The 26,324-nt window shown below is 45.0% G+C and overlaps 1 protein-coding gene across 1 annotated transcript in view; it reads left to right on the top strand.

The window, feature by feature from the left end:
* Nucleotides 1–26,324, top strand: part of LOC124775242 (TGF-beta-activated kinase 1 and MAP3K7-binding protein 3) — a 526,363-nt gene that overhangs the window by 174,425 nt on the left and 325,614 nt on the right. Inside the window, exon 3 of the mRNA XM_047250080.1 lies at nucleotides 25,482–25,865. Coding sequence (XP_047106036.1) covers nucleotides 25,482–25,865 — 384 coding nt within the window. The remainder of the gene's footprint in view (nucleotides 1–25,481; nucleotides 25,866–26,324) is intronic.

Genomic DNA, 26,324 nt, shown 5'->3' with positions numbered 1-26,324 from the left:
CGAGCCTCCGCCGGGATCAGCCGCACAGTCCATGACTGCAGCGCCTTAGACCGCTCAAAGTGTGAACTCTTATGTCATTGTCATATGCCGCGAGCGCGCGCGCGCGCACATGTGTGTGTGTGTGTGTGTGTGTGTGTGTGTGTGTGTGTGTGTGTGTGTGTGTGCGCGCTTGTGGGTGTGCGCGTTTTCTATTCGTCATTCCTGCGACCAATGGTTACGGTATTGAAACACACTACTGGCCATTAAAATTGCCACACCAAGAAGAAATGCAGATGATGAATGGGTATTCATTGGACAAATATATTATACTAGAACTGACATGTGATTACATTTTCACGCAATTTGGGTGCTTAGATCCTGAGAAATCAGTACCCAGGACAACCACCTCTGGCCGTAATAACAGCCTTGATACGCCTGAGCATTGAGTCAAACAGAGCTTGGATGGCGTGTAGAGTTACAGCTGCCCATGCAGCTTCAACACGATACCACAGTTCATCAAGAGTAGTGACTGGCGTATTGTGACGAGCCAGTTGCTCGACCACCATTGACAAGACGTTTTCAGTTGGTAAGAGATCTGAAGAATGTGCTGTCCAGGGCAGCAGTCGAACATTTTCTGTATCCAGAAAGGCCCGTACATGACCTGCAACATGCGGTCGTGCATTATCCTGCTGAAATGTCTGGTTTCGCAGGGATCGAATGAAGGGTAGAGCCACGGGTCGTAACACATCTGAAATGTAACGTCCAGTGTTCAAAGTGCCGTCAATGCGAGCAAGAAGTGACCGAGACGTGTAACCAATGGCACCCCATACCATGTCGCCGGGTGATACGCCAGTATGGCGATGACGAATACACGCTTCCAATGTGCGCCCACCGCGATGTCGCCAACCACGGATGCGACCATCATGAAGCTGTAAACAGAAGCTGGATTCATCCGAAAAGATGACGTTTTGCCATTCGTGCACCCAGGTTCGTCGTTGAGTACACCATCGCAGGCGCTCCTGTCTGTGATGCAGCGTCAAGGATAATCGCAGTCATGGTCTCCGAGCTGATAGTCCATGCTGCTGCAAACGTCGTCGAACTGTTCGTGCAGATGGTTGTTGTCTTTCAAACGTCCCCATCTGTTGACTCAGGGATCGAGACGTGGCTGCACTATCCGTTTCAGCCATGCGGGTAAGATGCTTGTCATCTCGACTGCTAGTGATATGAGGCCGTTGGGATCCAGCACGGTGTTCCGTAATACCCTCCTGAACCCACTGATTCCATATTCTGCTGACAGTCATTGGATCTCGACCAACGCGAGCAGCAGTGTCGCCATACGATAAACCGCAATCGCGATAGGCTACAATCCGACCTTGATGAAGTCGGAAACGTGATGGTACGCATTTCTCCTCCTTACACGAGGCATCACAACAACGTTTCATCAGGCAACGCCGGTCAACTGCTGTTTGTGTATGAGAAATCGGTTGGAAACTTTCCTCATGTCAGCACGTTGTAGGTGTCGCCACCGGCGCCAACCTTGTGTGAATGCTCTGAAAAGCTAAGCACTTGCATATCATAGCATCTTCTTCCTATCGGTTAAATTTCGCATCTGTAGCACGTCATCTTCGTGGTGTAGCAATTTTAATGGCCAGTAGTGTATTTGTTCTAGGGTCCCTCTCCCTCCAGAGGCGCAGTGTCTCCTGACTGAGGTTATGCTTGGGGTATGGTCCATGGACGGTTAAGAATTGAACTGTACCTCGGCATGGATTAACACATTTCATTTACAGTCGCTCTCTGATGATGGGGAAGAATGGATATAACGTATGGGCCTCTTCGCAGTTGTCCCAATCTCCTTGCCATGAATTCACTCTCCAGGTTTTGAGCTCCCTAAAGATCTGTATTTCCTCACCTTAGAGGTCTCTGACTGTGTCTGAGCTGCCCTTTTTCAGCCGATACGTTGCTGCACCGTACTTAATAGTTAATGTCAATTGGGTGTATTCCCAGCACCAAACATACGTCATGCCTCTACTGAAGTGCTGCCTAAAGCCCCAGAAGCCACAGGAGCACTTTCCTCTGTTCGCGCCTTACTCTCTGGTACTAACCGTGCTGCCCACACGCTCGCAGTAAAACACATTGTTGATTGGAAGACAACAATGTTTAGTTATTATAGTAATGGATAATTTGTAGTACACTTTATTGATCCTGACAAGTATGCAGTCCAAGACACAATCAATACCTTCATAGTGCAAGAGCAATCGTAATCTTGAATGAGATTTTCACTCTGCAGCGGAGTGTGCGCTGATTTGAAACTTCCTGGCAGATTAATACTGTGTGCCCGACCGAGACTCGAACTCGGGACCTTTGCCTTTCGCGGGCAAGTGCTCTACCAACTGAGCTACCGAAGCACGACTCACGCCCGGTACTCACAGCTTTACTTCTGCCAGTACCTCGTCTCCTACCTTCCAAACTTTACAGAAGCTCTCCTGCGAACCTTGCAGAACTAGCACTCCTGAAAGAAAGGATATCAATACACAAGAAACGGATTGGGAGTAATCTGCTGAATTACAGACCCATATCAATGACACCGATTTACTGTAGGATTCTCGAACATGTACTGTGTTCGAACATTGTGAAAACCATCTATTGACTCATTATCAGCACGGATTCAGAAAAGTGTCACTCGTATGCAACACAACTAGCTCTTTACTCTCATAAAGTAATGAGTGCTATCGACAGGGAGTCTCAAATTGATTCCATATTTCTAGATTACCAGAAGGCTTCTGATACCGTTCCTCACAAGTGGCTTTTAGTCAGATTGGGTGCCTACGGAGCATTGTCTCAGTTGTGCGACTGGGTTCGTAATTTCCTGTCAGGAAGCTCAAAGTTCACAGTAACTGACGAAAACTCATCGAGTAAAACATAAGTGGCATCTGTCGTTCGCCAAGGAAGTGTTCGAGGTGCTCTGCTGTTCCTAGTGTTGTAGCCTGCCCACTCGCCAAATACGGGGTGCCTAGGAAACCTGCTTCTCGGATCGCTAGACAACAATTCAAGCAAGTCGTATTAATGAAGTTTATTATAGAAGGGAATGATTACAATACTTAACTTTGTGAAATACAGATGTGTCGCAGGCAAAGGGCGACAAACAAAATAAGCAACCTCTTCAGTATAACGATTCTTATACTAGTGAAGTGATACAGTTCCTAAGTTGCTGCTATACAAGTGCCTATTCTTGATGGCGCTATGGAAGTGGGCCGCTGCCGTGGCGTTGTCCTGGAGAGGAATCAGCCAGAGTGCAATTGGCTGACGTCGTCTCACAGCCCTCGCTGCTCTTAACGTTCGCGCCTGGCGTGTCGGCGCTTGACTTCACGCCGGAGCACCTAACCTTTATAAATTATTTAGGAGACAATGTGAGGAGCCCTCTTAGATTGTTTGCAGATGATGCCGTCATTTACAGTCTACTAAACTCATCAGAAGATAAATACGAATTGGTTCAAATGGCTCTGAGCACTATGGAACTCAACTTCTGAGGTCATTAGTCCCCTAGAACTTAGAACTAGTTAAACCTAACTAACCTAAGGACATCACACACATCCATGCCCGAGGCAAGATTCGAACCTGCGACCGAAGCGGTCTCGCGGTTCCAGACTGCAGCGCCTAGAACCGCACGGCCACTTCGGCCGGCCTAAATACGAATTACAAAGTGATTTGGACAAGATATCTCCATGATGCGAAAAGTGGTAATTGTGGCCCTAAATAATAAAATCTGTGGCGCCATTCACGTGAGTGCGTTATTCACATCAGTACTTGAAGGATTACTTTAAACTTCGGTCAAATGATAAATCTCGCAAATTTAACGGCCCACCACGCTCGTCCTTACTCTGCGAAAGTACTGCTATGCTGCATGGGATCGTTACAAGATAAGATTGACGGAGGTCATCGAAAAAATTCACAGAAGGGCAACTCGTTTTGTACTATAGCGAAATAGGGGGGAGAGTGTCACCGAGTTTGGCTCGCAATCGGTAAAACGAAGGTGTTTCTCGTTGGGACGAGAACTTTTCACGAAGTTTGTCATCAACTTTCTGCCCCTAATGCAAAAATCTTTGCGTAGTGGATGCTCTTCGCTTTATAAATAAAACCATCGAATGTAAAGCACATATTTGAAGTTCAAATTGACTGAAGAATATTATGAAGTGTGTTTTACGTGCCACAGTGGCTTATTTAGAATGTGTGTGCTGTCTGCACTGCAACAGCTTATACGTTGTACTGGAAAAGCGTAAGAACCACAGCAAGACAAAGCGTTGTCCACTGGAACGTATAAAAAGGTATACAACTGTTTCACTTTCTATCTAAATAAATGCAGGCACATTATCATGTTTTTACCATCGAAACAACATAAAAATTGGCGCTAATGTTCAAATATTCTTGTGCGGCGTTGGAGCTGACGACATGCTTTTAATGAAAACATTAATGTAACTGGAAACGTTAGCCATCTTAAGATGGGTATGAATACCAATAACCAGTTATAGCATTGAAATAAACCATTTTAAAAGTGTCTGTCGTTGGTTGCGTTATTCACCAACAATCATTTACGGCCGCGGAGTTAATGAGATCCAGAGTGGACAAAATAACATTTAGTATTCTTGCTGAAACACGTTGTATACGCTGAGGTGACAAAAGTCACGGGATACCTCCTAACATCGTGTCGGACCTCCTTTTGCCCGGTGTAGTGCAACATCTCGACGTCGCACGGACTCAACAAGTCGTTGGAAGTCCCTTGCAGAAATATTGAGCCACGCTGCCTCGTCCATAACTGCCAAAGTGTTGCCAGTGCAGGATCTTGTGCACGAACTGACCTCTCGATTATGTCCCATAAATGTTCGATGGGATTCATGTCGGGCGGTCTGGGTGGCCAAATAATTCACTCGAATTATCCAGTATGTTCTTCAAACCAATAACAAACGATGGTGGCTCGGTGAGATGGCGCACCGTCATCCTTAAAAATTCCATCTTCGTTTGGGAACATGAAAGGCTGCAAATGGTCTCCAAGTAGCCGAACATAACCATGTCAAGTCAAACATCGGTTCAGTTGGGCCAGATGATGCAGTCAATTCCACACCATTTTGTAGCCACCAGCAGCTTGCTCAGTACCTTGTTGACAGCGTGTGTCCATGGCTTCGTGGGGTCGTGGACACACTCGAACCCTACCATCAGGTCGCACCAACTGAAATCGGGAGTTACCTTACCATGCCCCGGTTTTCCAGTCATCGAAGGTCAGACCGATATTGTCGCGAGCCCGGGAGGGGCCTATAGCCAATGTCGTGCTATTAGCTATTCCCACATTGATTTTTGCTGTTATTTCACGTTTTGCTTGTCTGTTAGTACTGCAACTCTACGGAAACGCCACTGCTCTGGGTTAAAGTCGGCAACTGCGTTGCCCGTTGTGAGAGGTAATGCAATTTGATACTGGATCTCGGAATGTTGAATTCCCGAACGATTTGTGAAATGGAATGTCCCACACGTTTAGCTCGAACTACCACTCCCCATTCGTTGTCTGATAATTCCCATCGCGCGACCATAATCACGTCGGACACCTTTTCACTTGAATCTCCTGAGAGCAAATGACAGCTCCGCCAATGGACGGCCCTTTTATGCTTTGTGCACGCGATACTACCGCCATCTGTATATGTGCGTGTCACTATTCCATGACTTTTGTCATCTCGGCGTAGGCTCTGTGGCGTACAGTACTTCTGACAGATGGTGCCAGTATTCACGGGGCAGTAGTTTCAGCGTTGCGGCCCGCAGGTGTGTGTGTGTGTGTGTGTGTGTGTGTGTGTGGTGTGAATGGCAGGCGGCGCGGCTGGCAGCTACTGCAGCTCCGGCGTCCGAGCTGCCAGTCTGCCGGCTCGGCTAGTCCGCGCGTGGGCGGTGAGCGGCTCGGTTTGGCACGGCGCGCCCCAGTCGGCCACCAGCCGCTGCGCGAGCTACGGGCAGTAGCGCGTCTCGTCTCCCAGTGCAGTGTCAGTGCCTTAACTGTGACCGTGTAAAGTGATCCAAACGCCCCGGCACGCTAGGCGCCCGCGCCGTACTCACGCTGGCCCAACTGCCCGCTGCCATCCCAGCGCGGACGGACGCGGACGGACACCGACACATGGTTCACTGTAGTCCCGCTCACGTCGGTCTCGGATGCATTTTCCAAATGAAGACATCTCTACCTGCCTCCCCTCCCCCTCCCCCTGAAGTTAACCAGTGACACTCGAGGGGAAGGAGATATTGAAATTCGCCTTACGGACCTGCAGTCCGACTTGATTTTTTTTTTTTTTTCATTCGTGGTTTGTATTTTACGTGTATCCACCGGGAGCCTTTAATACTGCGCATTAGTTCTCCAGCTGCGCACAGTACTTCAGGTTAACGGACCAACGAAGAACGGCAGACTCCACCACGTAACAGTTTTTCCTGGTAAGTGAGTTTAAACTCGTTATTTCTTCGCTCTTAATCTTTACCTCGTTAACCTTGTGACGTGGAGGATCTGTCTTCTGGCGGGCTTCACTGTAACACAGCCTCCGTCAGTCGATGACAGATGAGTGGACGCATACGATGGACATTCCTCCTCGACTATAACGTACATCGGTGCGTCCGGCAGTAATAGAAAAAAATGGTTCAAATGGCTCTGAGCACTATGGGACTTAACATCTGAGGTCATCAGTCCCCTAGAACTTAGAACTACTTAAACCGGACTAACCTAAGTACATCACATACATCCATGCCCGAAGTAGGATTCGAACCTGCGACCGTAGCGGTCGCGCGGTTCCAGACCGCCTTGAACCGCTCGGCCACAGCGGGCGGCGGCAGTAATAAAACCGGTTATTCTTTGGATAGTGGCTGCTCACCTAGTTAGTTATCACTTTAATCAACTCATCTCCATCCTTCAGAAGCAGAAGAAATTGTGTCACTCCAGCGCATTCAACGTCACGGTAGACAAAATGTCGTGAAAACTGAAATCTATTCCCGTACTCTGTGATACTCTTGATCGTGATCTTACGGTCGGAACTCGTTCATATTCTTGTAAGGCAGATAGATTTAGGCTGTTAAGTGGCAATTTAAATTTATTTCAAGTTCGTCACGTAAATCACGAGAAGCTTATGAGTTAACAGCACTGTGATTACTACTAGTTTCTGTCAAAATGATCATCATGTGGCAGCATATCAGGCATAGTTAATGATGTTGTGGCAGTTACGATAGTTGAATAATGAAAATTCATTAATATCATAATTACTACTATCGTCATAAGGATGTGATTGGCATACAATGATGTGTTGTCACCAGTGCTGTGGTTACAATACGTAACACGGTACTCGCAGAAAAGCGTTACTCAAAGCAATTAATCGTGCCATGGCTGTCATGTCATCGTAGCTGTTGTTCAGATACACGATGGAGACTACTTGTGAAGGGGTCGGTAGGGTAAAAGGTGCTAACCCCCCTAAAGCATAATTTAGTATTGTTTCATGTTATCTTTCGTCACATATAAAGTGAAAAACATAAATACATTAAGCAAAACAATTTATAAAGTAGACAGTACTTTCTAGTGGTACAAATTGAACGAACTGCTTGTTACCCGTACGTGGTACATTTTTAAGTTATAGATACCGTGATCAGACTAGTCCTTCGTAAATTGAGGATTAGCACTTTCTTCCGCCGACCGCTTAAGTCACGGTTTACATGTTGTACTCCTGAAATCCTAGTTATTCCACACTGCGCAGGTACCTTGTCGAGGAACTGTACTTCTCATGTAAGCAGCTCATGCAGTTCCAGAATCTTCTGAAGTTAAAACAACTCCCACAATGACTTATACAGTTGTGGTTCTAACCTCGAACATTGTTCGAGTTCGTGGAATGTAGTTTAGAAGCAGAGTAAACTCGCATTTCCTAAAACAATAATCCAAAGTATTATTACGTGACAGTACCATCTTGTGCTACAAACACCAAGAGGTGTTTATGATCAAAATGGCTCTGAGCACTATGGGACTCAACTGCTGAGGTCATTAGTCCCCTAGAACTTAGAACTAGCTAAACCTAACTAACCTAAGGACATCACAAACATCCATGCCCGAGGCAGGATTCGAACCTGCGACCGTAGCGGTCTTGCGGTTCCAGACTGCAGCGCCTTTTATGATCAATTTGAAACCTCTTTTTCGCCCAAAAAAACTTCTCTATTCAATTTGGAATGACATTTTTCTACAATTTTTGACACTCACTTTCTGTCAGCGTTTCGATTTGTGTGTCTCTGACCTTTACAATGTCAAGCTCTCTTTAAAGCAGGTGTACCCTTAGCAGGCCCATGAACACCGCAAGACGAAGTGCTCTCTACAAAAGAGAGTGCTTTTAGGCTGTAAATTACGCAGAACCATTGCCCTTGAGTCGAGCAATTTCAAAGTATTCACCACACAGAATGCACTTGCGCGGAACGAATTGTAGTCACAAGAGACACCCCGTATCGTGTTTTAAAGCTCCGCTCTGGTCGGGTGCTACATGTTTATTTCGTTACGATCACATTTCGCGCTCCTCTCTTCTGTAGCTGTCCTTGCGGTGAAGTGCGCATCACACTTGTGCGTTCATTGTTTACTTCGCTTCCTCTCTCAGCTCTTCTTCTGTCCAGCCCCTTCCACCTTCCACTCTCGTTGCCTGTTTTCGCGCCGTTACGATTACATTTTCTCGTGCGTCGCCTTGTTATTGTTCTGTCCTTCTATCCTGCGGCCAGCGTCTCGAGCAGCCGTTTTCATTGTTTACCTTTCTCATCTCCGCTCTTGTACTATTCACTCCTCCCCCTCCATACATAGCCAGTTCGCTTCTTCTTTCCCCTCCTCCCTCCTCCCCTCCCCTCGTGGCTCCCACCCTGGCAGACAGCTGAAGGTTGCGGGTAATGCACGGCTTATTTTTGTAACAAAGCAGGTGAGAAGTGAAACTGTCTCCGGTGCACGGCATCTGATCTAGGCAGAAGTTGTGGCGCGCACGACGGAGCACTGCGTGGATGCTGCAATCTCTCCACTTCTGGCAGCTGCCAGGCGGTTCTAATTTCTGCCGTGCATTTGGCGGCAAGACGGGCCGGCCTGCACCGCCGAGATGCTCGCTTGTTTTCGAAACTTGTCGCGGCGTGGCAAATGCGTGCAAAATACCTGTCGCGATACCACATTATGAGCACCGACCTGTACGCGGCTCATGAATCAAGTCGTGCTGATATATATGCGAAGGAATCGTGTTTTCTCGTGCTATTAATTAAGACTGTTAACTTTCACGACCGTTTGTATCCGTAGTTGTTTCTCGTACGCGCATTTTTCTCTTTCTGAAATGCGAGACGCAAGAATCTTACCAGTTTGTTTTGGTGGAGGGATACGTGTGATCTAGATTTCATACCTGTAAGATTCTTTCAGAGAGAACTTAAGTAGTTGTTGTTTCGGTCATCAGTCCGAAGACTGGTTTAATGCAGTTCTCCACGCTAGTCTAGCCGCTGCTAGTATCTTCATCGCTACATAACTATTGCAGCTTGACCTACTTACTGTATTCGAGTCCCCCTCTTTATTTTTACCGTACACACTTCCTTCCAATACCAAATTGACGATTCCATGGCGCCTAAAGATGTGTCCTATCATGTGATTGATTTTTGTAATGAGGTTGTTTCACTTCTTTTGTCCCCATTTCGATTCTTTATCCCTTCATTAGTTATTCAATCTACCAGTCCAGTCCTCAGCATTCGTCTGTTGCACCACATTTCAAAAGCTTCTATTTTTTTCAAGTGTGAACTATTGAGGTGGTGCATAATTTCGTAGCGTTTTTGTTTTGCTTGTTGGCATTGTGGTTGCTAAGGGCTTATTTATCGATTGCCATATTTATTTGTAATTCACTGTTGCTGTTTGAGTTTACATATTGTCTTTTTGTCATTTGGAGATAGTGGACATTAGAAAATGAAGTGCCAAGTGGAGAAATCGGAACATTTCCTACATATTCTTCATTTTGGGCTCAGTAGAGGGCTGAAAATAGCGGAGACAGCCAGAAACATATGTACCGTATTTATGGATAATCCCATTGGACAGAGCACGACAATGAAATGGTTTTATCATTTTAATGAGAATCATTTTGACATTAGGGACTTTCCATTGTTCAGGAAGAAATTTGGGGTTTGATGAAGATCGTTTAAACGCATTAATCCACAATGATCCACATCAGCGTACTCGAGAACTCGCAGATGTGATGAACTGTGATCATTCTATCATCGTGTGACATTTGCACGCAATGGGGAAGGTTCAGAAATCGGGTATATGGTTATCGCATGCTCTAATCCAAAATCACAAAAAATCGGCGGGTTACTATATGTGTATTTTTGCTATATGTGTGTTTGTGCTAACGTAAGGAAAAGAAAGGAATGGTTGAGCCCAGGCAAAGCAGCAACTCCCTGTACGAAGATCTGCGCGCATGCACAAAAGATAACGTTATGGATGTGCTAGAACAGCGTCTGTGTGGTGTACTACGAATTGTTTCCCCGAGGTGTAACCATCACTGCTGACATTTATTGTCAACAACGGTGACGTCTTGCAAGCACAATCTGAGAACAACGACCAGGAAGACAACGTAAAGTGATGCTACTCCGCTCCACGATAACACGTGCACGCATCCTGCTAGACTGACAAAAAGCACTATACTGGATATGGGTTGGAAATTCATTCCGCACTCACCTTATTCACCTGATATTACGCCCTCAAATTTTCACCTTTTTCGCCCTCTGCCGAACAAGCTTCAAGGCACTTCCTTTCCAGATAAAAATGCGTTCCGGACGTGTCTCGACGAGATCTTCGCCTCAAAACCACGTGATTTCTATAGTCTCGGAATCAAACAGCTACCCCAGCGTTGGCAGACTGTTAGAAATAGTGAAGGAGAATGTATGATGACTAAAGTCTCTGGTATGTGTATCTGCTGTGTTTATTAAACTTATGGAACAACGATACGGACTTATGCGGCAACCCAATATTTATTATCCACCCTTCACACCGCACAAAGCTACACCCCATAGAATACCTCTAGAAAAACTTCATAACCTTTAAATTTGTTTTCCATGTTTACAAATTTCTCTTCTTTAGAAACGCTTTTCTTGCCATTGCCAGTCTACATTTTATATCCTCTCTACTTCGGCCATCGTGAGAGATTTTTGTGTCGAAATTGCAAAACTCATCTACGTACTTGTAGTGTCTCGTTTCCTAATCTAATTTCCTCAGCATAACCTGATTTAATTCGCCTACCTACCATTACGTCCGCATCCATAGCTGCATAGTCTACGTAAATGAGTGCCAAGCGGAGGACCTTGGTTCAATTCCCGGGGGATTTTTCATTGATAATAGGACTGGAATGTGATCCACTACGCCTCGTGATGCCTATTGAGGAGCTACCTGAATGAGAAGTAGCGGTTCCAAGATCTGAGAGAGCGGTGTGCTGACCCCATGTCCCTCCATGCCGCTTCCAAATGACACTATTGGCCGAGGACGACACGGCAGTCGGTCGGTACCTATGGTATCGTCTGCGGTCAGAGCGGTGGAACTTTGCTCTTGCTTTGTTTTTACATACCATTAACCTTGTTTTACTTTTGTTGATATTCATTTTATAACCTCTTTTCAAAAACCTGCTCATTCACTCATCTGTTCTACCAAGCCATTTGCCGTCTCTGACAGAGTTAGGACGTCATCGACAAACGCCAGTGTTTTCATTTGTTCTCTCTACTCTTTAATTCGTTTTCTCAATTGCTCTTCGATTCCATTCACAGCTTGCTCATTGTACAAATTTAATAGCATCGGAGACAGGCTACAACTCTGTCTCACTCCCTTTCATGTCCAACTCATGTAACTGCCGTCTGATTTCTGTACAGGTTATTGATATCCTTTCTTTCCCTGTAACTATCCCTGTTGCTTTCAGAATTTCGCCCCGCGGGATTAGCCGAGCGGTCTCAGGCGCTGCAGTCATGGACTGTGCAACTGGTTCCGGTGGAGGTTCGAGTCCTCCCTCGGGCATGGGTGTGTGTGTTTGTCCTTAGGATAATTTAGGTTAAGTAGTGTGTAAGCTTAGGGACTGATGACCTTAGCAGTTAAGTCCCATAAGATTTCACACGCATTTGAACATTTTTTTCAGAATTTCAAATAATGCATTCCAGTCAACGTAATCAAATGGTTTCTCTAAATATACAGATGCTTGCCTTTCTGTCCTTATAATACTCCACTTCTTAAAAACACAGGGTTTCCTAAATCTTCACGGTCAAAATTATTTCTATAATATAGGTCCCTCAACTAATTTGGGTCCGTGGTCGTATGTTAATATTGCAGGCGGTACGAACTCTTGAATGACAAACGGTGTGAAGCGTATTTCCGACATTGGTTGGGCAGTCTTGATTAACAATACACAGTCGTTTGTAATGTGTCCAAGCCGAATTTGTCGTGCGGAGTAACATCAAGTCATTGGTGCATGGAGCACGAGTATAAACTGAAGAGCAACCAGTTGGTAAAGTGTATCTGTCTGTCTAGTTGTACAACGGACAACTTGCATATCTGATTTTGTACGCCTTGTAACTTACGCCATAGACTCACTTTGAACAGTTGGTATGAGCTGAAGTTGTTGCTATGTGGTGTAGGCTGTTTATATCAGTGAAATACCAGATATTAATTTCTTATCTCAAAGTACTCTGCTTAGCATCTTCTTACCATCTGCATAATTTTGAGCCTAATGGTTTGACAGTCTGTTCACGAAGTAAAAACCAATTGTTAATCACATACCCAGTCACAAATAGGTATGGAGGTGAAAGCTGCGTGCTACGTTTAAAGAAACTTCGAAAACTAAACATGACCATTCATTTATTCGTAAAGTCTACACGTGATCGAAGCAGCCATTGTAATCAGGGGTTTGGTACTTGCTTGTCCCATAATTTTTCCAGCTTAGTTTAGTGTTTACAACGTGAAAGTATATTTTATCTCCGGCGTCTTATTGTTTTATTACCTTCGAAAGCCGGCCGGGGTGGCCGAGCGGTTCTAAGCGCTACAGTCTGGAACCGCGTGACCGCTACGGTCGCAGGTTCGAATCCTGCCTCGGGCATGGATATGTGTGATGTCCTTAGGTTAGTTAGGTTTAACTAGTTCTAAGTTCTAGGGGACTGATGACCTCAGAAGTTAAGTCCCATAGTGCTCAGAGCCATTTGAACCATACCTTCGAAAACATTTATGCGAAAGGCGTTGTGTCTAAAGTTGTGTTCTATAAACATTTTCCTTGTTTTTATTTCTCTTACTAGATTACAGAAGTAGTTGTACAGATGTCAGAACGTATCCGGGAGCAGACATACAATCAGACCATATCTCACTCGTAGGAAATTTCAAAATCAGAATGAAACATGTTTTCTCCAAAAATTACGAAAATACGACCTGAGAAAGTTGAAAGATACTACCCTACAGCAGACAGTCAAGACAGTCCTAAACAACAAATGGAGAGACAGTGGGGATGACACCCATGAAAAACTCACACTCTTACAAGAAGCGGTACAAGGAGTCAAAGAAGAGTATTTGAGACCGGACCTTAGAAAGAAGAAAACTTTGGTGACAAGTGGGATTCTGGACTTCATGGAAGAACGGAAGAAGAAAAAAGGTAATTTGGTGGAATACAGCGCTATACAGAATACAATCAGAAAGAAAATCAGAGAAGCCAAAGAGAAGGAAAAAACTGAATTATGTGCAGGAATTGAACTTTATCAGAGCAGGTATGATGATTTTAACGTGCATCGGAAGGTCAGAGAGGCAACAGGAAATTATTGAAAATCAAACAATGGGAAGCTAGTAGATGACAGTGGCAACCTCATAATCAGTAAGGAAGAATAAAAGAGAGCATGGGAGAAATATCTAGAACAATTTTTCAAAGATGACCAGAGAAGGCAAGAACCAGAGATATTAGACACAGAGGGACCAGATATCCTAGTAAGTGAAGTGGAAGCGACCATATATCAAATTAAGGAAGGGAAAGCAGCTGGGCCAGATGGCTTACACGCAGAATTCCTCCAACTACTCAATAAAGAAAAAGTAAAAATGATCACAGAAATATTCAACCACATTTACTCATCGGGCAAAATCCCTCCAAAATGGCTCACATCAGAGTTCATTGCTCTACCTAAGAAACCGAATGCCAAAGTATAAAACTATTTCTTAAAGTAACCCACAAGCGGATATACAATATTTGTGAAGACCAAATAGCGCCCAACCTGTTCGGGTTTCTTTTCTACATGCAGTTGGCACAAGAGATGCAGTATTTAGTGTACAAGTATTGTTCCAAAGATGTAGGGACATCATTTGTGATGTATTTGCTTGCCTCATTGATTATCAGAAGGCATTTGATCGTGTGAAGCATGAACAAATGATAGACCTACTAAATGAAACAGGAATTGATGAGAAAGATCTAAGAATAATAGCCAATTTATACTGGAACCAATCTGCAGTCATGAGAATAGATCAAGACCAATCAGAACAAGCGAGAATACGACGTGGCGTCAGGCAGGGCAGTATAATATCACCGATACTCTTTAACCTCAACAATTTTCGTTATGCAGGTGACACCATGGTGTTTGCCGATACAATGGAAGGGCTGCAGAAGCTGATAAACAAAATTTCTGAGACAAGCAAGAAATACGGCTTGGACATCAGCACAAACAAAACAAAATTTATGATCATCAGCAGGAAGAACATTCTTGGTGTGAATCTGTACATCAATGGCACAAGCGTAGAGCGAGTTTCACGGTACCCGTATCTGGACACCATCATTAACGAAGCGTGGGACAACTCGCAGGAGATAAGTGTCGCATCGGAAAGGCGAGGAATGTTTTCAGCTCGATTAGCTCAGCCTTAATGAGCCACGATCTCACCATGAACACAAAAATGCCGCTCCCCAGGTGCTGTGTGTTCTCAGTTGTCATGTATGGTGTGGAAGCATGGACCCTCACAAAGGCAACCACTGCCAGACTTCAAGCCTTGAACTCTGGCTATACAAAAGAATGTTGAGAACATCATGGACTCAAAAAGTGACACACGTCGAGGTTCTACGTCCAGTTAACAGAAGCCCAGAGCTCATCAACATCATCAAGTGTCGCAAACTACAATACCTTGGCCACTTCATGAGGAATCAAAAAAGATACGAGCTGCTTCAACGTATACTGCAAGGAAAAATCGAGGGAAAGAGACCTCCGGGACGAAGAAGAATTTCCTGGCTCGACAACCTTAGATCTCGGTTTAATATTAGCTCTGAAGAACTGTTTTGCATAGCAGCTGATAAAGACAGAATAGCCCTGGTGATCGCCAGCTTCCGAAGCGGACAGGCACACTAAGAAGAAGAAGAAGACTTGTTTCCCCCTTTTATTTTCCATAATAATTGTAGATTTGTGTTTCTTTCTATCCAATATACAGTCATTTTTCGCCACTTCTTCATTTCTGTTGCCTCCAGTCAGGTCTTCGTAGCTTCCCCACTGTTTAGCTTTTATATGCGTAGCCGAGCTTCCTCTTCGTAAACGATATTGCGAAGTACTTAAGTGTTTCTCTCTTCATGTATTTACTCGTAAGAATGTGTTTCTTAGCCATAAATACAAGGTGGTTATACACTACTGGCTATTAAAATTGCTACACCACGAAGCTGACGTGCTACAGTCGCGAAATTTAACCGACAGGAAGAAGATGATGTGATATGCAAATGATTAGCTTTTCAGAGCATTCACACAAGGTTGGCACCGGTGGCGACACCTACAACGTGCTGACATGAGGAAAGTTTCCAACCGATTTCTCATACACAAACAGCAGTTGACCGGCGTTGCCTGGTGAAACGTTGTTGTGAAGCCTGGTGTAAGGAGGAGAAATGCGTACCATCACGTTTCCGACTTTGATAAAGGTCGGATTGTAGCCTATCGCGATTGCGGTTTATCGTATCGCGACATTGCTGCTCGCGTTGGGCGAGATCCAATGACTGTTAGCAGAATATGGAATCGGTGGGTTCAGGAGAGTAATACGGAACGCCGTGCTGGATCACAACGGCCTCGTATCACTAGCAGTCGAGATGACAAACATCTTATCCGCATGTCTGTAACGGATCGTGCAGCCACGTCTCGATCGCCGAGTCAACAGATGGGGACGTTTGCAAGGCAACAACCATCTGCACGAGCAGTTCGACGACGGTTGCAGCAGCATGGACTATCAGCTCGGAGACCGTGGCTGCGGTTACCCTTTACACCTGCGATGGTGTACTTAACGACGAACCTGGGTGCACGAATGGCAAAACGTCATTTTTTCGGATGAATCCAGGTTCTGTTTACAGCATCACTATGGTCACGTCTGTGTTTGGCGACATCGCGGTGAACGCACATTGGAAGCGTGTATTCGTCATCGCCATACTGGCGTATCACGCGGCGTGATGGTATGGGGTTCCAATTGGTTACACGTCTCGGTCGCCTCTTGTTCGCATTGACGGGACTTTGAACAGTGGATGTTACATTTCACATGTGTTACGACCTGTGGCTCTACGCTTCATTTGATCCCTGCGAAACCCTACATTTAAGCAGGATTATGCACGACCGTATGTTGCAAGTCCTGTACGGGCCTTTCTGGAAACAGAAAATGTTAGACTGCTGCCCTGGCCAGCACATTCTCCAGATCTTTCGCCAATTGAAAACGTCTGGTCAATGGTGGCCGAGAAACTGGCTCGTCACAATACGCCAGTCACTACTCTTGATGAACTGTGGTATCGTGTTGAAACTGCATGGGTAGCTGTACCTGTACACGCCATCCAAGCTCTGTTTGACTCAATGCTCAGGCGTATCAAGGCCGTTATTACGGCCAGAGGTGGTTGTTCTGGGTACTGATTTCTCAGGATCTATGCACCCAAATTGCGTGAAAATATCACATGTCAGTTCTAGTATAATATATTTGTCCAATGAATACCCGTTTATCATCTGCATTTCTTCTTGGTGTAAAATTTTAATGGCCAGTAGTGTAATAAACTTTCGCTACTTGAGAGAACCTCCACAACAAACGAATGATCGTAGCACAGTGAAACTCAGTGGTAACATTTTTAAGGATATGCGGATGAGAAATAATGAATCAAACATTGCTTGAAACGCGTCTTAATTTCCATATGAGACGATAACATTTGTTAATTGCGTACCATGTTTACCTTCCAGCTTACAAACGTTGCTCGACGCGACGACCATCTGTATCCACGACACCCTGAAACAGCACTAGAGATTCTCTAATGCTGCCCGAAATAACGGTGGGCCACGGAATGTTCAGCTCGTGTGACACAGCTCGTGCATTGCTTGAAGATCGCATGTTGTGTCCAGCATTCTTAGTCTTGGCAACAGTAATTCCGCCGGCCGGAGTGGCCGTGTGGTTCTAGGCACTACAGTCTGGATCCGCGCGACCGCTACGGTCGCAGGTTCGAATCCTGCCTCGGGCATGGATGTGTGTGATGTCCTTAGGTTAGTTAGATTTAAGTAGTTCTAAGTTCTAGGGGACTGATGACCTTAGGAATTAAGTCCCATAGTGCTCAGAACCATTTGAACCATTTTTTGAACAGTAACTTCTTCAACAATTTGTAGCACAAACTGGCCTGCCGCCTTTCCCAGGACAACGTCCCACATCGTTATTTAATTCGACCTTCCAATATTCTTCAACCCTTGTGCGGGAAGAGGACCTCTCAGTATTCCTTTAATGCGTCGAGACTCGCGAAGCGCAGCAGCACTGTTACTGTTGTTTTGATGAAGCAGCTTTACGAGTAAGGCCCTGCTCACCTTGTCCAGACACATGTTAGCCGTCTGAAACTAGTGAAACTAGTGCGGACTGATGCTTGTATTTCACCCCTACGTCGCCGTACCAGCACTGGCGCCTAACGGCAAGTCGTGACACTAACGACGCAAATCCTGCGCCACATAATCTGAACATCATTCTTATACGGTAAATACGGTAACGTGTTCATTTGTTGGAACGCAAAGTACTTATCTACATCTACGTCATACTCTGCAAGCCACCTAATGGTGTCTGGCGGAGGGTACGTTCGGTACTACTATCTGATCCCACTAACCCTGTTCCACTAGCGAATAGTGCGTGGCAAGAATGATTCTCGGTAAGCCTCTGTATTGGCTCTAATTTCTCGAATTTTCTCCTCGTGGTCAAATGCGAGATGTATGTGGTGGGAAGGTATATGTTGTCCGACTCCTCTTGAATAGGAAATCTCTCCATGATGCACAACGCCTCTCTTGTAACGTCTGCCAGTGGAGTTTGTTTAGATTCTCCGTAATGCTCTCTCGCTAGCTAAACGATCCCGTGACGAAACGCAGCGCTCTTCTTTGGATCTTCTCTATCTCCTCTATCAGTCCTACCTGATAGGGATTCCTGACAGATGAACCATACTCAAGAATCGGGCGAACAAGCGCCTTAGAAGACACTTCTTTAGTGGATCTGATTATCCAAGCTGGCTGACTGTTCCAATTACACGGTACACATTAGCCACCCAACACTAATTGTATTGAGGGTACATTCCAATGGATGTAACCAAATATCGGCCGTCCATATCGAAGGAATTGTGTAATGATTTCCCGGCAAATTGCAACATCACTCATTAGCTTTTTAGCACGCCAGTATTATATCGAAAGGTATGTCCGTTCTGTAGCTTTGTCAACAGCAGATTCATCTTTAAGAGTGAAACATTAGTTATTGCCATCACACTTCGCTACGCTGGATACCTTTTTACCTTCATGTACTCCCAAACTGCATATTGCCAACACAACACTCTCATCACCCATAAACATAATTGTATTTTACATTTATAATTTTTCGAAGATTTCTCTACACATTCCTTTGCGGCATTCACCATAATGTTGTTAAGGTGTTGTTGAGGTGCAATACATGCATGCGATTATACTTACAGAAGCAAAATTAAATAGTTTAAATTTTTATATGTACCACTAAAAAACTACTATGAAATTGTATTGCGCTGCAATAGTTTCAAGTACTTCATTTAACTCGTTGACTGCCGCACGCATAGTGATGGCTCTTCCACTACCTGGTCTCGGCGTGAAGCGTGAGGCTCTGCTGTGGCCGCCTGTGACGTCGTGGCAGTCAACGTGTTAAAGTCGCCAGATGGTGACGTAGTCAAGCTAGCTGCAGCAAAATGCAGTTTTACAGCAGCTTTTTGACGATACGCATAAAAATGTATTTTAGCAAAGCAATGGAGCACAACCTAAAGAGTATTTTACGTAATTTACTCTGTACAGCCGTGGTAGCTATTTTGAGCACGCGCTTGGTGTACTGCTTACATTACAAACTAGTTGTTTATCTCTTCAACGTAGAAAATTCTTTCTAATTTTCCCAACTAATCAAGCAGATGCACATCGTATCATAATTCTAAAGAATTCTGAAGAATAGCACGAAGTCGCCTGAGAAACTCAAAATAGTTCAAATGGCTCTGAGCACCATGGGGCTTAACTTCTGAGGTCGTCAGTCCCCTAGAACTTAGAACTACTTAAACCTAACTAACCTAAGGACATCACACACATCCATGCCCGAGGCAGGATTCGAACCTGCGAACGTAGCGGTCGCGCGGCTCCAGACTGTAGCGCCTAGCACCGCACGGCCATCAGAATTTCTTTTTTTTTTTTTTTTTTTTGTACGTCCAATCATCTAAATTTAAAGCTGTTACCGTACCGGCTTGCTGCTCCTAGAATAACCAGATGTAGAACAGTTCTTTACTTGCAGTTACATACGTTTTTGCGCAACTGCCGGCTCCATGATAATAGTACGCTAAATTTTCGTTGTTTGTTTATGGCAGAAATCTTCCTTTTACTGTCGTTGATATTCTGTTGTTTCCTTTCACAGAGCTGCTTGATCTCTGCTGCCAAATACTAGTTTCTGCAAGTGTCAGCTTATTTATTTATTTATCTCATTCGTTGTTTCTTTTAAATTGATGTTTACGATCTCGTGTGTTTTGTTTCTCTCGTGCGCTTTGGTACCCAAGGGGTAACACAAACCTGAGCTTTCTCCACAAATGAGAGAGTGTGCATCTAAATAGCATCACGTACAGCGGTGGAAGATGACCTGTGTAATACGGTTTGTTCTACCGTGTTGTGGCACTGTGTTCCCACGTCGATGTCATTACTCGATTGAAACTAACGCCAATAGATTTGAGTATTTATCGATAATGTAGACGAAAGTAGTACAGAATTGAGTTATTTTCTGCGAGACAGTGATTGCAGGCGCGCTCCGTGGATTCCTTTGTTTATTTTTATTTCAGTTGGCAAGATACATGTAATTGCGGTACCTGATACCGAACTATGAGAAACTTAATTCGATGATAACGGTATGCATTTTGATATCTTCAACCGGGACAAAATGGCTCTGAGCACTATGGGACTTAACTTCTGAGGTCATCAGTCCCCTAGAACTTAGAATTACTTAAACCTAACTAACCAGTTTTGCGTGGTTGGGGTGTGGTTCCCTTATTCCGCTTAAGAGAACGTTAAATCGAGAACATGAGGTCCTATCGCATTTCCATGTGACACTCTTGACGTTACTTTTGTCTCCGATCGACACTCGCTACCCAGGACAACTTACTGGAGCCTGTTCATCAAAAAAATCGTGATGTCATTAACGTATTTGGGATCTATTTCGTAATATCAGACCATTTTTAATCGTCTGCCGGTACAATGTCGAACACTTTCCAGATATCAATATTATGCGAAGGAAAGTTAAAAAATGTGTGTGAAATCTTATGGGACTTAACTGCTAAGGTCATCAGTCCGTAAGCTTACACACAACTTAACCTAAATTATCCTAAGGACAAACACACACACCCATGCCCGAGGGAGAGCTCGAACCTCCGCCGGGATCAGCCGTACAGGAAGGAAAGTTGCTGCTGATCATATAGCGGAGATGCTGGGTCGCACATAGGCACAACAAAAAGACTCTCACAGTTAAAGCTTTCGGCCATTAAGACCTTCGTCAACACACACACACACACACAACTCGTGTCGACGACACGAGTCATGTGTGTGAGTTACGTTTGAGTGAATGAGTGAGTGAGTGAGTCTGTGTGTGTGTGTGTGTGTGTGTGTGTGTGTGTGTGTGTGTGCCTATTGTTGACGAAGGCCTTAATGGCCGAAAGCTTTAATTGTGAGAGTCTTTTTGTCGTGCCTATGTGCGACCCAGCATCTCCACTGTATGGTGAGTAGCGACTTTCCTTCTCATAATATTGTTACATTCCATCCTGGATTTTCCATTGTTTGCCTTTCCAGAAATCTTTGTATATACTGGCGAGCCGAATTGTGACCACCTGAAATGGTGGCCCATTTTTGGAACGCAATACAAAAGTGATTCTGCGTGCAATGGATTCGATAGGTCTTTGGTAAGTTTTCGGAGGTATTTGGCACCAGTTGTCTGCGCACAGGTCTCGTTTTCCCCATAAAGTACGGGCCGGTTGTTTGTGGGCACGGAGCTGGCTCCCGATAGCGTCCCACATGTGTTTCATTGGATTCATATCAGGGGAATTAGATGGCTGAAACATCAGTGTGAATTCTGTATCACACTCCTCACACTACTGATGCACGCTTCTGGCCTTGTGACAGGGACAGATATTGCGCTGCAAGGTTCCATCGCTGTCGGAGAAGACATCAAGCATGAAAATGATCCTCAATAATGTTCACCAATCCACAGCTGTCATGGTGCCTTCGATTACTATCACAGGTCCCATGGAAACCCACTGAATGCCCTCCATAAAACAATAACACCCTTGTTGGCCTTCATCCTGGCGCGGTTCATGTTTTGGGCGGCCATTCACCTGCATGATGGCGTATACGGTCACGACCTGCAACTCGATGTAACAGGAAATTAAATTCATCCGAGAAACGACATTTTTTTATTGGTCCACGTCCAGACTCGATGATCCCGTGCCCACTGCAGTCGTAATTGACGATTTCGTTGGATCGACATGGAACCAAAAAGGGGTCGTCTGCTGCGGAGCCCATCGTTTAATAACGTGCGCTGCGAAACATCAGATCTGCCCCATATCGCCGCCTATGCTGTTTTACAGAGCGGGCGAGGTTCCGACCACGTTCTGTAATTAGGTGTGGATGTAACAGCTTGCCACGTACTCGTGGTTTCACCGTCCGTCAACCACTTTCCATAGATGGTTACGACAGTAGTCAAACTCGCTTTTGTCGGTGAATTTCCCCATTTGTGGTTTCCAGAATAATCCCTCTTTAGTCTCTTCTCCTTTTACATACTTTCTTTACTGTGTCACTTTCCCGCAAAACCAACAGGAGGCATTCAGCCAAGCGTTGGCGAGTGGTCATAACGTTTTGGCTTATTCGTGTATAATCAACTTATTATTGCACAGCATGCTGAATATCTTGTCCCTAAATCAGTTAGCTTACTGTATGTTGGCTATGAAGAACGAGTTAGTAAATGAGACGTTTAAACGAAGTGCATGTTATTTTCTGAACGGAGAGCAGTTGTAAATTTAGGTGCGAAACTGTTTTGCGTCTCCGCTGACCATCAAACGCGTATGATACGCAATATCGTCTAGTCTGGAAGCCAGACTAAACTAGTAAGTTGGAGGTTATAATATGTTGCGAAGCAGCTGACCTTTTTTTTCCCTCCTCTTCAGTGGTCCAGGTGTCATAGTGCTGGCCGCGGAGCGCTTTTTCTGGAGACAGACATTTCATTCCCATTAAGACGTAATTTGGAGCTTCACCCGGTGGGAAAGGAAATGCAGGAGCTTTAGATAACTGGCTATCTCCTGTTTCTGACGGACATATTTCGTACAGTGTTTTATTTATGTTTCAGAGAAATTAGAAATGCATAGGCGTAGGCGAAGAGAAGTCTTTAAAATTTGCTATCTTTTGGTAGGCAAGGAGAACGAAACATGGAAATTCGTAACAGTGCATGTAGGATAAGGTTGTCCACAGCACAAAGCTGTAGGTAAAAGGATTTCTGTGTTACTTTAGACTGACTGGCATTTTATCATTAAATAGCATACATGTCTGCATCTGTAGATGCGTGAAGATAAACAGAACATGTTCGAAACGCTTAGCTTTATGTTAAGTTAAACACAAAATAAATGTAAATGTGGCTGGTAACAGTATAGCGTAAATAATTAAACGATACGTATTTTTGTCCATAGTAAAGTTGTTTTATTTCGAGCATTTATATTAAAATGAATTTAGTTACATTAAAAGCATTCAGAAAAAAAGATTCGATTCTCCACTTAAAAGAAAAACTGCTAGATGTTTCTGACATACGTAATGCTTTTCTTATGGCACTTGAGGTATATGTAAAGATGCGCTGCATAAATCACGTAATAAATGGTAGGATCACCGACAGTATTTGTAGCACTGCTAGGGAAAGAAACATAAATGGAAACTGAGAGCCCACGACTTCTCTTTGCTTTTTTCCCCATTTTTTTGCACATAATTAAAACCGCTCATCATTCAGTGTTAGTCTGTTGTCTATTTTAAATCCTTCCAGTGTATAAATTGCGTTTTATAAGTAATAAAAATTAGTTGATCGCATAACATCTGCGCATTTGTGTAACAAAAGCAATTATTTTTTATGCAAGTACAGATTACATACATAAATGTAAAAAATGTAAAAAAATATATAATTATTGTTGTTATTTTGTACTTAACAGAACGTTCTGCCCCATGATAGAAGCCAAGAGTTTCCTGTTATTACTGGTAAATGCAAACGTTGTTAATGAATAACACATACATGTTTTACGTAAGTTTGACGAACTATCGAAGCGATGTTTGATGTACTTTCGTTTTGCGTTATTCCTCAGCTTTTCTAGCGCTGTATGATAAATCTGTATTGTTTTCTTAATGTTTACTACAACACCCGTCTGTTTCACAGTACACATCGACAATTTTCGAATACAATCTGAATTAAACATTGAAAATTTCAATTTTGCTATAAATACTGTTTACTTTTAAGTATCAGACAGGATATCTATGTAGAACAAAAATATTCTCTTGGTTACCTGGCCCTTTATATATCGTCACTCAATTTCTAGACGGTTCACCACTTCCAATTATTAGGGGAGTCTAGTAAGACATCGACAACATACGCAAAAAAAGTGATCGTTATGAGGTAACGCCCGGTAGGTGTGCAACACTCCTAATGTAGAGGTAACGCAGGTACAACCTTACCTTGACCACAGCTACTAGGAAATCTACCGTAGTCTACGCTTACCTACAATAGTTAACGTTATCCTAGGTAGCCTTGCAACTCTAGGTATACTATTACGAGGGTTATTCCAAAAGTAAGGTCCGATTGATTGCCAAATTGAAACCACAGTGAACATCAGAAATGTTTTACTTGTAACAATTAGCTACACCTTTCAGCTACTTCTCTACGTAGTCGCCGTTCTGACTTAGACTTTTGTCATAGCGTTGTACCAACTTTTCAATAGCCTCATCATAGAAGGCAGCCGCCAGTGCTTTCCGCCAATTCTCCACGCTGGCCTACACCTCGTTGTCTGTGTCAAAATGTTGTCTTCAAAGACAGCGGTTCATGTGACCAGAGATGAAACTCAGGGGGAGACAATTGCGGACTGTATTGTGGGTAATCTCACATTTCCATTTGAAAACGATGCAGGAGCATCTTCATTGCCCCTGCAGAATGCGGCTGAGAATTGTCGTGAAGACGAAACAGCACGACAGTTATGTAATGTTGGCTGCATAGCTTCAGGCGAAATTTCTCACCAGGCCCTCGTACTTGGCGGCAGACACTATTTTCTAGACATCTTTACGCACTCACTGCGAGCTCAGAAATGAGAAGAGCGACGTGATGCTAACTGGGGTTATACTAGAGACACTACCCAACACATCTGTGCAAAGCTTTATCGGATTTTCATAGTCGTTTCCATTTCGCGACCGATCGGACCTTACTTTTGGAATAACCCTCGTACGTTAGTTCATTCGCCGGTTTCTCCGAATGGACGCCTCGTCCACTATCTCATCTCTTCCATCGAATGTACCGGGAGCACCTATCCAGAGCGCACTAGTCAGTAACTCCGTCTCTGCTGACCGGCGCCAGTTCGTCACGCGACCGACTCCTCCGTTTCCTCGGGTCGGCCCGCTGCCAGCGCTTCCCCAGTAGTGTCTCGGACAAATCAGAGGCAGCGCACATGTCGCAAACTCTAACGTAGTCTCCTGCTGCAGCTCCAGTAACTCGCAGTTACATGCCCTGGTAGTCGTATTTCAGCTGTTTCTCTTAGTCCACGTACAATATTTTCTTTTATAGTGCGTTTTGGGAATAAACTGCCTATGTGAAAGTTTAATGTCCCCGCTCCCCCCCCCCCCTCCTCCCCCCTCTCTCTCTACTGTAGTACGGATACCGCAGACCTCACCGTCGGACACAAAGATCGGCCTTTCCTGACCGCCGCCTCCACTTCGTCGTTCTGTTGCAGAACGTGCATGACAAGGCGGCGTGCGAGGCGATCCTGCGCGTCGAGAACAGCGCCTACCTGCTGCACACGAGCTACCCGGCGTCGCTGAAGATGTCGGCCGCGGGCGCGGCGCAGGCGCCCGCCCCCGGCTCACCCTGCTGCTGCGGCCGCCCCCAGTCCGCCTCCGCCGCCGGCACGTCGCCGCCTGGTCAGCAGCAGCAGCTGCCTCCGCAGAGGCCTTCGTCGCTGCCGCTGCGACGCCCGCTCTCGGTGCCCGAGCCGCCACCTCCTCCGCCCCCGCCGCCACCGGGCGGAGGCAGCCGTCCGCGGCCTGCGCTCTCCGCCCCCGAAGAGCCGCCGGGCCCTTTCCCGCCGCCGCCTCCGGCGCCTCCTCTCAGCTCTCCGGTGAGTTAGCTGTTAGCTATTTCATAGTCATCCTTCGTTTAATTTAACGCCCTCTTCTTCGTGTCTCTGCGTCGCTGTCGGGCACACTGTAAAAGCGCCATCACGTTGGGCGCGGAATCGATTTTACGTTGTTTTCCGTTGAAGCGGCATGCCGACGACTACTTGACTTGTGTTAAGCCGCCGGCACGTGGACCACGCATTCGAGCGTTGAGTGTGCCGAGTTTCTGACGTCACAACATGGGAACTGCACGTTGAGCTGAGTGTTTCCGAACGTGCATGACAATATTTAGCATATCAGATATTCTGAAAGCGCGTTTGGGAGTAGACTAATGAAATGGAAAAATGCCACCTACGTCATATGACGCCGCCTCTCTTCAGTACAGAGTCGCAAGACGCCATTTTGGCTTTCAGTTGAAGCCCATATGCGTATATGCTGTTTCTAAGCTCCAGAAAATTGCC

This window comes from Schistocerca piceifrons, chromosome 2, assembly GCF_021461385.2.
Source record: "Schistocerca piceifrons isolate TAMUIC-IGC-003096 chromosome 2, iqSchPice1.1, whole genome shotgun sequence".
NCBI classification, from domain to species: Eukaryota; Metazoa; Arthropoda; class Insecta; order Orthoptera; family Acrididae; genus Schistocerca; species Schistocerca piceifrons.
Note: the sequence above shows the minus strand (reverse complement) of the source record. Positions and strands in the feature narration are given on the sequence as shown.